We start from the raw sequence: 14978 nt of genomic DNA on the forward strand, positions 1-14978 counted from the left end.
TTAATTAATATGAAAAAAATGATAAATAAATAAATAATGTTGATTAAAAATAAAATTATCAATTAAATAAAAATCCCATTGAAAGATATCTTTTGTAAAATATAATCATAAAATATCACAAAAATGAAAATCTTATGGATGCAAACATCTGTTAAAAAAATTATCTTTTATTAGAAAATAAGCAACAAATTTTTTTTATTAATTAAGTACTATGATCTATAAGCAACATGATCAAGAGCTGAAGCTATTAACGGGAATGGGGACAATTGCCCCGCCCAACATAATTTGGGTATAGAAAGGGAGTGTGCTGATCTTCAAAGTAATTATACTTTCGTCCACTCTATGGCGTGAAATTAATTAATATTACACCATGCACATGCAAAGTCATAGCTCAGCATAGCAAGATTAAGCAGGAGCCAATTTTGAAAAAAAGTATATTAGAAATTTATTACTCCCATCACCACTCATCTATAAATATCTTGATCGTCCTAGTGAAACATATCATACACCTTTTCTTGTACTTTACAAAAATGGGTAACATGAAATTGTGTCCTTTGATGCTATGCTTGTTATTAGCATTCTTGCTTGGGGCCGCAGCACAAAATTGTGGTACCCAAGTTGGTGGCGTGATATGCCCAAATGGTTTATGTTGCAGTCAATATGGGTGGTGTGGTAACACAGAAGCCCATTGTGGAAGAGGTTGCCAGAGCCAATGTACACCTGGCTCCACACCAACACCAACAACACCTAGTGGAGGAGATATAAGCAACACCATTAGCCGTTCTCAATTTGAAGAAATGCTTAAACACCGAAACGATGCAGCGTGTCCCGGGCGTAATTTCTACACCTATGATGCTTTCATTGCTGCTGCTCGCTCTTTCAATGGCTTTGGCACAACCGGTGATATAACCACTCGCAGGAGGGAGATTGCTGCTTTCTTCGGTCAAACTTCTCATGAAACCACAGGTTAGTTCATTGATAACTAATTGAATATATGGTAGCTAAAATTAGTACGTATTGTGAAGCAAAACTATTATATATATGAATTGGTTAATTGACAACGATATCAATTATATGTATGTTTTGTGTGTAGGAGGGTGGGCAAGTGCACCAGATGGTCCATACGCGTGGGGATATTGTTTTATCAACGAACGCAACCAGGCAGATTATTGTACTAGCGGCACCCGATGGCCTTGTGCTCCTGGTAAAAAGTATTATGGCCGAGGACCAATCCAACTCACACAGTAAGTCATTAATCCTACCATTTCAAGAAAAATAAGAACAGGTTATTATAATTAAGTTTCTGCAATTAATTTAGATGAAACCCATTTCATTAAAACAATAATAAGATATGTATGTTAAACCTAATATTTACATACACTTAAAGGATGAAGTAGCGTAGCATATGATATGAGAGGGCTAATGGGATATTGAGCTTATCAATCAATAAATATATTAGATTACACTTAAGGGATATATATCAAGTATATATGAGGGTCTATATTAGTAATAATGCATGTTTGTAGCATATGAGTGAGCTAATGGGATGTGTTGACCCTTTTTAACAGCAACTACAATTACGGGCTAGCAGGAGAACAACTTAATCTAAATTTGCTAAACGACCCGGATCTAGTATCCAGAGACCCAATTGTGGCATTCAGAACAGCCATATGGTTTTGGATGACCGCACAGGGAAACAAGCCATCAAGCCATAGTGTGATTATTGGAACATGGAACCCATCTAGTGCTGACTGGCAAGCGGGTCGGGTCCCCGGATACGGTGTGATCACCAACATAATCAATGGCGGGCTCGAATGCGGACGGGGCCCGGATTCTCGGGTCCAAAGTCGGATCGGGTTCTACGAAAGGTACTGCCAAATCTTTGGAGTGAGCCCCGGGAACAACTTGGATTGCAACAATCAAAGGCCATTTTAATTGCTTAACTAAGCAAATTACTCTTACAAATAATAATATATAGTATGTAATAAAGGGCCAACAATGATCCTATACATGTAACGGGAACCTTATTGCTAACGAAGCTCCTTCTGTTATCATGTTATAACAAAAAATAATTAATGTATTACCATCTTCTATGACAAAGAGTTGCTGATGAATAACGACAATGGATTAAAATTTTGGGAAGCATTACCATTTAAAATTATGGAAATTAGATAATTAATAATTTATGTCGATAAATTGAAATTTTGATAATAGTAGTTCTTTTTTTAAAGCTGGTAATTCTTAACTACCATAATCTTTTTAAAAGAATTATACATTAGTCATTGCCATGCCTTCGGTGTTGGGTAGGAATAATCTTAATATCTTGAACTTGAATGGGTTTTTCTTATGAGTCACACATTTAATTGAATTGAAAACTACTAATTTATCTTGTGAGAAGCACAAAATGAATATTTATTTTATACAACAAAAATTATATTTTATAATATATAATTTTTTATTCTAATTATATAAATTATATTAAAATTAAAATCTGTAACAAATAAATATTCTCTAACATATAAATTATATTTTTATTTATGATAAACAAATTTATAAATTTTTTTTTCAAATTAACAATTTTTTTTAAAAAAAAATTCAAAGTTAAGTTAGAACTACAAATGCTGAAAATGATAGGCTGAAACAAATAAAAAGTTAAGTTTTTCATTTTAAATTAAAAGTATTAGATGATATATCATACTCATGTAAGGAGCATGTTTGAATTTCAAAAATAATATGTGTGTGGGTGTGTGAGAGAGATATAATTATAAGAGTCATTTATTTAATCAACTAACATGATAATCTATGCTTTTGAAAGGTGTTGAGTTTAATTATAATATCTAACATTTTTTAATGTGTTTTTAAATTCAATATAATGATTTTTCTTAGTGAATTTATATATAAGGTGTTAGAACAAAGGATGAAAGTTTGAAAAAAAGAAAGAAAAAAAAAGGCTTCAAGTCCCACATCGCTCAGGATAAACACTTGAATAGTGTTTCACTCCCTATATATAGAGAGTTCATTTCTTCATTTTTCCTTGCCCCAGTTGAGAAGCATTTCCTCAACTTTTCTTTCTCCCTCCCATATTTCAGCCGATGCATTTCTGGCAAACTTCTCCCTCTTTCTTTCTGTCGCTCTAAAATTTTGGTTGACTTTAAGAGTGACTTTTTAAGTCATATTTTTCGGTTGGCTATAAGAGTAACTTTTTAAGTCATTTTTTCGGTTGGCTATAATAGTGACTTTTTAAGTCATATTTACAGTTGGCTATAATAGTGACTTTTCAAGTCATATTTTTCGGTTGGTTATTAGAGTGACTTTTCAAGTCATATTTTCGGTTGCTGTTAGAGTGATTTTTCAAGTCATATTTTTTTATGGCTTTAGAGTGACTTTTCAAGTCATACAAGAAGGTGTAATTCTAGAAAAAGTTCCCTCAGTGCAGTGGGAATCTTATACAGTGATCTGGACTATTTTATCCTAGGGACGTCGTGGTTGATAGTCTGCTTGCACAATTTTTTGGCAATGCCACGAAACGTCTTAAAGAAAGCGACATTGTCCGTGACTCAATCAATAATTTTTTTGGTTTGCCACAAACTATTGTTACAACAATTTTAAGACGTTTTTGATTCTGCTATGACTACCGTAGATATTACTAGCTCGAACATCAATGACCTCAACAAACCTTTTAGGTTTGAAGGGTATCATTTCAAACGTTGGCAACAAAAGATTATGTTTTCTTTAACTATGAGAAAAGTTGCCTATGTTTTGAACACTGATATTCCAGTGGTACTTGAGGATGCTGAGAAGGAAATGAAGGATAAAATGACCATGGAGTTAGCTCTCTGGAATGAAAATGATTACCTATGCAAGAATTTCATTCTGAATGGGTTAGCTGATGATCTTTATGATTATTATAGCCCATATAAGTCTGCCAAATTAGTTTGGCTGGCTTTGGAAAAGAAGTATGATACTGAGGAAGCTGGGACTAAAAAGTATGTTGTTAGCCGCTACCTCAAGTATCAAATGACTGATGATAAATCAGTAGAGTCTCAATCCTATGATATACAGAAAATTGCTCACGATATCATATCAGAGGGTATGGCATTGGATGAGCAGTTTCAGGTTGCTGTCATCATAGACAAACTGCCTCCTGGCTGGAAGGATTTCAAAAACCTTCTCAGACACAAGACCAAAGAATTCTCTTTGGAGTCTCTGATCACACGTCTGCGCATTGAGGAAGAGGCACGCAGACAAGATCAGAAAGATGAAGTGTTGGTTGTGTCTCACAACAACACTAAAAGGAAGAACATAGGTGCAGTTCTGAAGCCTATTGACAAAAACTTTAAGAATCAGAATCGCAATGTGAGCAATACCTCCAACCACAACAAGAACCCCCCAAGGGTCCAACATGCTAGACAACATCCACCTGCCAAGAATAATCCTGGTGAGCCATTCCTCTGCTACAATTGTGGCAAACCGGGACATATGGCACGTAAATGCAGAAATCCTTCAATAACAGGTGCTCCCCTGGCTAATATGACTCAAGAGCCATACATAGCTGTGATAACAGAAATCAATATGATTGGAGGATCAGATGGATGGTGGGTAGACACTGGCACCTCCCGCCATGTCTGCTATGATCGTGCTATGTTTAAAACATACACGAATGTTGAAAATAAGAAAGTGTTGCTGGATGATTCCCACACCACTACTGTTGCTGGAACTGGAGATGTTGAACTGAAGTTTACCTCTGCAAAGACTTTGATTCTCAAAGATGTGATGCATACTCCAGAGATGAGAAAGAATCTGGTTTCTGGTTTTCTTTTAAACAAGGTTGGGTTTACTCAGACCATAGGTGCAGATTTATTTACTTTGACCATGAATGGGGTATTTGTAGGGAAAGGGTACACCATTGATGGCATGTTCAAATTGAATCTTGATATTAATAAAGTTTCTCCTTCTGCTTACATGCTGTGTGATTTTAATATCTGGCATTCTAGACTTTGTCATATAAATAGTCGTTGCATATCTAACATGAGTAACTTAGGTTTTATTCCAAAGCTATCTTCAAATCACTTTCAAAAATGTGTTTTTTGCAGTCAATCTAAAATAACTAAGTAATCACATAAATCAGTAGTTAAAGAATCTGAGCCATTGGATTTAATACATTCTGATATATGTGAATTTGATGGAACGTTGACCAGAAATGGAAAAGGATATTTTATCACTTTTATTGATGACTGCTCTGATTATACATATGTATATCTTATGAAAAATAAAAGTGAAGCGCTTGACATGTTTAAGTTATTTGTAACAGAAATTGAAAATCAATTCAATAAGAAAATTAAGAAACTTCGAAGTGATAGAGGCAAGGAGTATGATTCCAGTTTGTTTAATGAGTTTTATAATTTGCATGGAATCATACATGAGACGACTGCTTCATATTCACCTAAAATGAACGGTAAAGCTGAAAGAAAGAACAGAACTTTTATAGAATTAGTTGTAGCTACTATGTTGAGTTCTAGTGCAACATCTTTTTGGTGGGGCAAAATTTTGTTAACTGTTTGTTATGTGCTAAATAGAATCCCCAAATCAAAAAGAAAGACATCTCCCTATGAGATATTAAAGAAAAGACAACCAAATTTGTCTTATTTGAGAACTTGGGGATGTCTGGCCTATGTAAGGATCCCAAACCCTAAGAGGGTTAAACTTACAAGTAGAGCCTATGAATGTGTGTTCATTGGTTATGCTATTAATAGCAAAGCGTATAGGTTTTATGACCTAAACGCAAAAGTGATCATAGAGTCAAATGATGCTGATTTTTATGAAAATAAATTTCCTTTTAAATAAGAGATAGTGGGGGTACTTCATCCAGTTATCTTCCTGCTATTAGTAGTGAAAATCTTGCACAACCAGAACCAGATATAGAGCCTCGAAGAGGTAAGAGAGCAAGAATTGCTAAAGATTATGGGCCCGATTATATGGCTTATACATTAGAGGAGGATCCATCAAACCTCCAAGAAGGTCTTCTTTGGATGCTGACTTGTGGCAAGAAGCCATTAATGATGAGATGGATTCTTTAGAATCTAACAAGACATGACATTTAGTAGACTTGCCTCCTGGTTGCAAACCAATTGGTTGTAAATGGATCTTGAAAAAGAAACTAAAACCTGATGGTACTATGGATAAATACAAGGCTCGCCTTGTAGCCAAGGGTTTTAGGCAAAGAGAGAATGTGGATTTCTTCGACACCTTTTCACCCATCACTAGAATAACATCTATTCGGGTGCTAATATCTCTTGCTGCTATTCACATTCTAGTGGTACACCAAATGGATGTTAAAACTGCTTTTTTAAATGGTGAATTGGATGAGGAAATCTATATGGAACAACCTGAAGGGTTTGTGATTCATGGACAAGAAGATAAAGTCTGCAAGTTAGATAAATCTTTGTATGGCCTAAAACAAGCACCTAAGCAGTGGCATGAAAAGTTTGATAACTTAATAGTCTCGAATGGGTTTAAGGTGAATGAAAGTGACAAATGCATTTACTACAAATCTGTAAATAATATTTGCACTATCATATGTGTATATGTTGATGACCTTCTCATATTTGGTTCAAATATTCATGTAGTGAACGATGTGAAATCATTGTTGTGTAACGACTTTGATATGAAAGATCTCGGAGAAGCAAGTGTAATCCTTGGTATTAAGATTACTAGGTCAAAAGAGGGAATTTCTCTGGATCAATCTCACTACATTGAGAAGATCTTAAAGAAATATGACTACTTTGATTGTAAACCTGCTAGTACACCATATGATCCAAGTGTAAAACTATTTAAGAACACTGGTGAAGGTATACGACAAACTGAGTACACAAGTATCATTGGCAGCCTTAGGTATGCCACTGATTGTACTAGACCCGACATAGCCTATGTTGTGGGATTATTATGCAGGTTTACCAGTAGACCAAGTATGTAGCACTGACACGCTATTGAAAGGGTAATGAGGTACCTTAAAAGAACCATAAACCTTGGATTACATTATAAAAGGTTTCCCGCTGTGCTTGAAGGATACAACGATGCAGATTGGAACACTCTTTCAGATTATTCCAAAGCAACCAGCGGCTATATATTTAGCATAGCTGGTAGGGCTGTTTCTTGGAAGTCAAAGAAATAGACTATCTTAGCTCAGTCCACTATGGAATTTGAGATGATAGCACTAGCAACTACTAGTGAGGAAGCAAGTTGGCTGAGAAGCTTACTTGCAGAGATTCCTTTATGGGAAAGACCGATACCAGCTGTGTTGATCCATTGTGATAGTACCGCGACTATTGCAAAAATTGAGAACCGTTATTACAATGGTAAGAAACGACAGATACGTTGTAAGCAAAACACTGTTAGAGAATTACTCTCAACAGGAGCTGTTAGAATGGATCATGTACGCACTGATGACAATTTAGCAAATCCTTTGACGAAAGGATTAGCTAGAGAGAAAGTCCATAACACTTCTAAAAGAATGGGACTATTGCCCTTACTATGATGATCATTCATGATGGTAACCCGACCTAAATGACTGGAGATCCCAAGAACTAGGTTCAATGGGTAATAACAAGTTATGAAGTGATATGAGATGAACATGCTGTTATAAGTGAAAGCAGCATGATTCCTGAAGTAACAAGAGGATGAGTTATGAAAAAAATTCATAATTCTTAATGAGACCTATACTCTACGTTGAGTGGAGTACCTAGGCTACAGGAGTACTCTTGATAGACTCACCTATGTGAATGTTGAAGTGGGGGCCGCTTCATATGAAATTTTGGGCAAAAATTTCTAGAGCGTTCACTATACCGGGATAGACGTGCATGACCTTTAACGCACGGGCTTTATAGAATACACCTATGAAAATGTTGTGTGTGGTTTGATGTCGGAGATAGAGTTCAAGACTTCGAGTCACTCTAGTAAAATCTGAATCTTACTCACTATGCAAAGGTTCAAGTTGTATGACACCTTTGTTTATGCATAATTTTATGAAATCCTCGAAAATCCTCTTTTCAAATTTCAAGTGGGGGATTGTTAGAACAAAGGATGAAAGTTTGAAAAAAAGAAAGAAAAGAAAGGCTTCAAGTCCCACATCGCTCAGGATAAACACTTGAATAGTGTTTCACTCCCTATATATAGAGCTCATTTCTTCATTTTTCCTAGAAGCATTTCCTCAACTTTTCTTTCTCCCTCCCATATTTCAGCCAATGCATTTCCGGCAAACTTCTCCCTTTTTCTTTCTGTCGCTCTAAAATTTTGGTTGGCTTTAAGAGTGACTTTTTAAGTCATATTTTTCGGTTGGCTATAATAGTGACTTTTTAAGTCATATTTTAAGTTGGCTATTAGAGTGACTTTTCAAGTCATATTTTTCGGTTGGCTATAATAGTGACTTTTTAAGTCATATTTTAAGTTGGCTATAATAGTGACTTTTCAAGTCATATTTTTCGGTTGGCTATTAGAGTGACTTTTCAAGTCATATTTTTTGGTGGCTTTAGAGTGACATTTCAAGTCATACAAGAGGGTGTAATTCTAGAAAAGGTTCCCTCAGTGCAGTGAGAATCTTATACAGTGATCTGGGCTGTTTTATCCTGGGGACGTCGTGGTTGATAGTCTGCTTGCACAATTTTTTGGCAGCGCCACGAAACGTCTTAAAGAAAGCGACATTATCCGTGACTCAGCCAGTAATTTTTTCGGTTTGCCATAAACTATTGTTACAACATAAGGATGTGTTGGTGTATATATATATATATATATATATATATATATATATATATATATATATATATATACATATATATATATGTATGTATGTATATGTAAGAAAATTATAAAAATAGTTATAAATATTGTCCGATATTTAAATAATTTTAAGTAAATTATACTCTCCTCACCTGAGATGTACATATTACATCCCCTTCCCTCTTATGTTAAAGAATAAACTCCCCTCGCATGACAGATTCAAATATATAAAAATGTAGGTTATAAAAAAAATCGTTAAATTTCTGTTAACTTTTATTAAAAATATTAATACTAAAACATCGTTTACACTAACACCTCTCAAACATGTAATTATACACACTATCCAAACAAAAGAAGAAAGGATAGTGTGTATAATTGCATTTCTCAAGAAAAACAATTTATTTTTTTAGTGAATTTAAAATACTCCTATCATAATTTGCTTGTTTGGATATAGGATTTCAAAAAATTTAAAATTTCATCCTTTTTTAAAAGAATTTTAATAGACTAAAATAGTAGAAATTAAAATTTCACCCTAATGCTAAGAGTTTGAACTTTTCTCCTCTCACACCGTACCATAGGCCCCTTTGTTTTGTCTCTCACACCTTGCATTCTCTGCATCCTCTTGCACCCTAGCTCTCCTTCTTTGTCTCACTTGTTCGTTCTGCTCATTCTCTCTCATAGTAGTTGTAGGTTTCTCAATCTTTGTTCTCTCTCACAGTAATTATGGGGTTTGAGCCTAAAAAAACCTACCTCTTTTTTTTTTTTTTATCTTCGTTCTCTTTCTTTAACAATTTCACCATTCAACAACGATTTCTCTCCATAATCATCGTTATCATCATCAACAATAATGCTTCATGTGATTTGGGAACTTTGGGTCTTCTTGTTGTGTTGTGCATTGTTGTAGTGGTTTTTGGAAGAGAAGGCTTGAGCCAAACGTTGTGTTTCAACGACAATGATTGGATGTGAAGATGGTGACGGAGGCGAAAATTATTTGCAAGCAGAACATTCCGATGTTGGACGTGAAGAAGTACCACCTTCGCGTGGCGCAAGAGCACAACGTTAACGTTAAGGTCATCGAGGTTTCTCCCACCTCTAACGGTGTTCCCATCTTCGGCCACGTACGGGTTTCTTCTTAATCGATTTCCACCGAAACGACTCGTTTTGAATCGATGAGTGCTACTAGGTTCCCTTTCACGGTTTTTTGGATTTTTTATTTTTGAGATTTTGATTATTTAATTATTTTGATTATTTAAGTCATTAACCTTGAATATTTAATTCCCTTTCCCGGTCGTCGAGGTATATTATTTTGATTATTTAATTATTAAATATTAAAAATTTAATTATTAAATATTTTCTAGAATTAAAATTATTTTGAATATTTAAATATTTAAAAAGTACTAATATTTATTTTCATTCAATATTAAAATTTTATTTTTTAAATAAATATTTAAAAGTGGAAATTTGAATTTCATTGAAATTGAATTACTTTATTCAAACAAGGAAATTAAAATACAAGAAATTAAATTATTTCATCCAAACAAAATATTTACAAAATGAAAGGAATTTAAATCAAAGCAATTAAAATGTCGTGTATTTGAATTTCCTAGAAAATTTCGAATTCTTCATCCAAACATAAGGTTAGGGAAAATGAGTGTAACTACTTATACGTGTTTTATATCATTTTAATTTATATAAATATTTCTATGAAAAATTATTATCTTAATAAATACATATTTGCAATTGTATATAATTTTAAAATATAGATATTTTTAAAAATATTTTATATTACATTTGTAATTATTAGTTTTTCTTTTAAAATTAATTTGGGCTGCTTTCATCATATAATAAATAAATGTTCCATTAATTTTAGAAAAATAGATCTGTGGGTATTTAAACGTATAGATTACAATAAAAAAAATTAAATGGTGAATACAAAAATAAGATAATGCATATATAAGTAAATCATATTTTGTTTAGGCTAATAACTAGTGGACTTGTAAATTTGTCTCTAGTAATTTCGTGTTGATTAGTTCACTTTTAGTTCTACATTAATGGAACATTTTTATCATTATGCTTAGAAAAAGAAAACAATCTTCTAGCATTCAATTTGTGATCATATACATGAAAAGTTAAACTTGATAGACACATACTAAATAATCCATCATTATTTGACACAACCAACAAAAAAAATATACATTATCAAACATATGTACAAATAAATTTCACTTAATAATTTATTTTAAAGCAATTGAAAGTGAAGAACTGTAAATAATGTCTGGAAACAAACTTTTAGTACCAACTATTAGCATTCCTCTCTTCTTAAAATTTATTTGAATCGTGTCAATTAAGAAAGAAAAAGTATTTGTCTCCAACACTATTCCCTTACCAAATTTTAGCCTCCATTATGGGAAGCTTTCTAATTAAAGCTCATATTGAAACACTCCATTAATATTGTGGGAATGTGAATGTGAGCTTAGAGAAAATTAACAGTTCCTCATTGTGCCAATTGAAAATGAGAAAGTGGTGGAGTGAATATCTATTAGGGAGGTTCCTAATTAAGCAACGCTCACGCACGGATGCTTAATTTGGAGGACCTCAAGTTTCTTTTCTAGTTGCCGCTGCCCACATTCCTAGACAACATATGAAGCTTCTTTATCTTCTACTTCAAGGGTTCTCTTCGTCATTTTCAAAGTCATCGTCATGTCAGAACTTGCCTCATGTAAGTTCCACCACTCAAACCACTCACCCAACACAAAATTATCCACTCAACTTGAATCTTTGTCTATGTTTACCATTCTGAATTCGTCACTTTTAAAATTAAAAGTTGTGTAGGTAACCAGTGTGGTCAACTTCTGGAGTTGTTATGATTGACTTTTTGTTGATTGTCAAAAAACATAAATTCCTATGAATACTTGCTAGGACAGCAGATTTAAAAACTATTTTAATCTTTGTAAGTGTTGATGTATGACAATAGAAAAAAATTTTCTCAAAATGAAAGTGTGTGTGATCTCAGAAAAACAAACCCTGAGAACCAAACATCCGAAAGAATTGCTCATAACTGTAAAAATAAACTTTTATTATTGCTGCTGATCGAATTGTAGTTTGTGGGCATCATTTTCATAGCCAGATATTTCACCTTGCTTTATTATTAAAATTGTTATATTTAAGCTATTTTACATGAAAAATAAAAATTGTGTACGTAATTGGAGCCAACCATTCATTAGGAACATGCACGGTTCAAACATAGAGTTGTCTTCTCCGCACTTGATACACATGGCTTTGCCTTCGTCCACCAACATAATTACAGAGAAAGGGATCGAGGAAGAGGGAGAAGAGGGAGACAGGTAACGTCGACAGGATTGGAGGAATTTTTTTAAAGTTTTAATCTTTTTTAATATTGATTAATATGACTCATCGAATGATTAAACTGTAGACACATATGAACTCACTTTACTCCTTAAAAATGAAAATATTCACGTCTATCACTGTGCATGGCTGAATCGGAATTGGGAGTGCCATGTCTTACACGAAAGTGGTTATCTTAGCAGCCGAGTTTTGACCTTTATTGCTGCCTTATTATTGTTAATCAAAGACAATGAAACTAATACCGCATTCAAAGAATTTTCTCATGTTATTAAGAGTATTTACTTATGCAACAAATGGTTTTAAATTCGGACTGACTAGTTATAATGCTGAGAATATCATTTAAAAGTTAATAAAGAAAGGTATTTTATTAAAATTATTATAGAGAAAATATATCAATAAAATTGAATGTTGACTATTTAATTATATAAATTTTTATTTTAAATTCTTTAACCATTTTTAAAGCATAATGAATACTAGAATAATCTTTTTCTGTATAATATAGTGACAATATGATTAATAAAAAATTAAAATAAAATAGAACCTCATACAAATTATACAAAATCCTACCATTAGGTTAACCCCACTGAATAACATAAAACCATTTTCAACTTACATTATTTCAAGGTGCATGCATTACGGATAGAAAAATTAAACACAACCAGTTATATATTATATAAAAGTCAAAATGCTAGATATAAAGTCTTCTATACTATTGTCACTTGTAGTTAAGCGTGTGCAATGTACATGATAAAAATGTATTAATTTTTATTAACTAAAATTTGTAATATATTTACTTTCCATCACTTCATGAGGGTTGATTTGTGATTAGTAGTTGATCATCTGACGATAATCCTAACAATAATAATGTTGATGATGATGATAATGATGATCATGATAAGATAATTTAGATTCATTGTTAGGTTCACCATAGGTTAGAATGTGTGTGTGTGTGTCGGAGTGGAAAAAGTCTCGACTCTTTCCACGAAAATGAAGTTGAAAGAATATAACCTCACTCCATACCTTTTTTGTTTCTTTTTGTATGTTTTGTTTTGCAAAGATGGACTGCAGGTATTGGGACCTCATAGTTTAGTGCCTTACTCTCTTTAAATTCCTTTGTGATAAGTTTATTCACTTTTTAGTAACTTGACTCACCTTCAAAAACCAAGAAAGACTTGAGAATGAATTGAATCCTTCGCCGTTGCATCATGTTCATCTCTAAGTTACAAATTTTAGTGGTACACATGGCTCTAGCTAAGAAAAGACTACCCTTATTTATTTCAACCTTGCCAAGCTATGTGTTGTTGCTGGAGGATTATTGAGAACCAAAGATATGACTCTAATTTCATAACTTGAGTTTGAATGGGTGTTATCTCTACCTTTAGTGTCTTAACTGGTGATATGTTATGCAGGAGATGAAAAATAGAAAAAAGATATGGTTCAAGTATGAGATCAAAACTTATTGGGATTTTGGCAAGAGTATCAAATCGCTCATGTAACAAAGTAACATCTCTATAGGGACTTGTGTGATAGTTGGGTAATTAATAGCATAATTCCTAGACTACGAAAATTGAAGAATCAAGAAACCAAATTAAAATGATGATTTCATAGAAATTAAAAGTAAAAATAAGAGAAAATTGGTTGAGGAATTTTATCGAGTACTTAGTGTGTATAGAAAATTGAGATGAATTCAATGAGATAAATTGTTGGAATTTAACTTCATTGGAATTCGTACATGCAATGAATATGTATTCCTATTCAATCAAACTTATGTTATTATCAACCCACAAATTTATCCTAACCTTAATTCCTTGAGTGAGATGACCTAAATCCCTCAAACTAGCATACCAAATGATTTGCATTAAGAAAAAGAGTTTATTGATGACTAATCCTTTTTACCTATCCCTAGGCATGAAGAAAATTAGTTGTCTTCTTCAGTTCACAATCCAAAGGAATTTTCCTAATACACTTGGAATCATAAAATTATGTAAATAGGTTGATAAAACAAAAAAAAAACATTAAGAATGGAAGAAGAACAATAACGATGCTTTACTAAATACAAATAAGATAGAAATTACATGAAAGTAGGATCAATTACATTAAACTCCAATGAAAAACAATTTAATTTTTTTTATCACTTTATGCACTATTTGTACACTTCTTGTAGACTATTTTGTCTCATTTAATAATAACAATAAAAGGTTTTCTTTTGTATGGACGACCAATCATTTTCACTCTTATGTCAAGGGATTTTCCTCATTAAGAACCTTTTTGTATCTTGTTGATGTTGTAGTTTATAATTTGACAGATCATAATTTTGAATATACAATATATGATGTATGAGCCTAAAACTGAAACCATATATAGAAACATAAAACATAAATAACATGTGTAAGATTGCAAGTTGAGTTTTTTTTTTTTTTTTTTGCCTAGACCATATATATCTTTCACCGGATATAATCTTGTTTGAGTCGGGTAGGATAACGATGGTTAGTAAAGCTCTTCCTCTAAGTATTTAACATAATTACACATCCAAGATTAAAACCAGACACCCTTGGTTAAGTTGGAACAACCTCACACCAGTTTATTCACGTATTTGGTGGTAGATTACAAATGGAGTTTAACGGTGAATAGAAATTTTTTAAAAAAAAATTCATAAAAACCAAGGAAAAAAATGATGTAGAAAATGATCACTTTCTACATCATTTATGGCCTAAATCGATGTAGAAAGTGATCAATTTTTACTACCCCACTCTATATCAATTTTGAAACACTACTACAAAAAGGTATTCAAATACGGTTATTTTATGCTTTCAACAATAGTTATGTTTGAATTTGCCATC

At 32.8% G+C, this 14978-nt stretch overlaps 1 protein-coding gene across 1 annotated transcript in view; it reads left to right on the plus strand.

Moving 5' to 3' along the window:
• Positions 1 to 506: 506 nt before the first annotated feature.
• Positions 507 to 14978, plus strand: part of LOC100779462 (endochitinase A) — a 53333-nt gene continuing 38861 nt past the window's right edge. Inside the window, 3 exon segments of the mRNA XM_041010231.1 lie at positions 507 to 966; positions 1094 to 1244; positions 1569 to 1928. Of these exon segments, the coding sequence (XP_040866165.1) occupies positions 531 to 966; positions 1094 to 1244; positions 1569 to 1928 (947 nt within the window). The 5' untranslated portion in view covers positions 507 to 530.

Source organism: Glycine max, chromosome 16, assembly GCF_000004515.6.
Source record: "Glycine max cultivar Williams 82 chromosome 16, Glycine_max_v4.0, whole genome shotgun sequence".
Taxonomy (NCBI): Eukaryota; Viridiplantae; Streptophyta; class Magnoliopsida; order Fabales; family Fabaceae; genus Glycine; species Glycine max.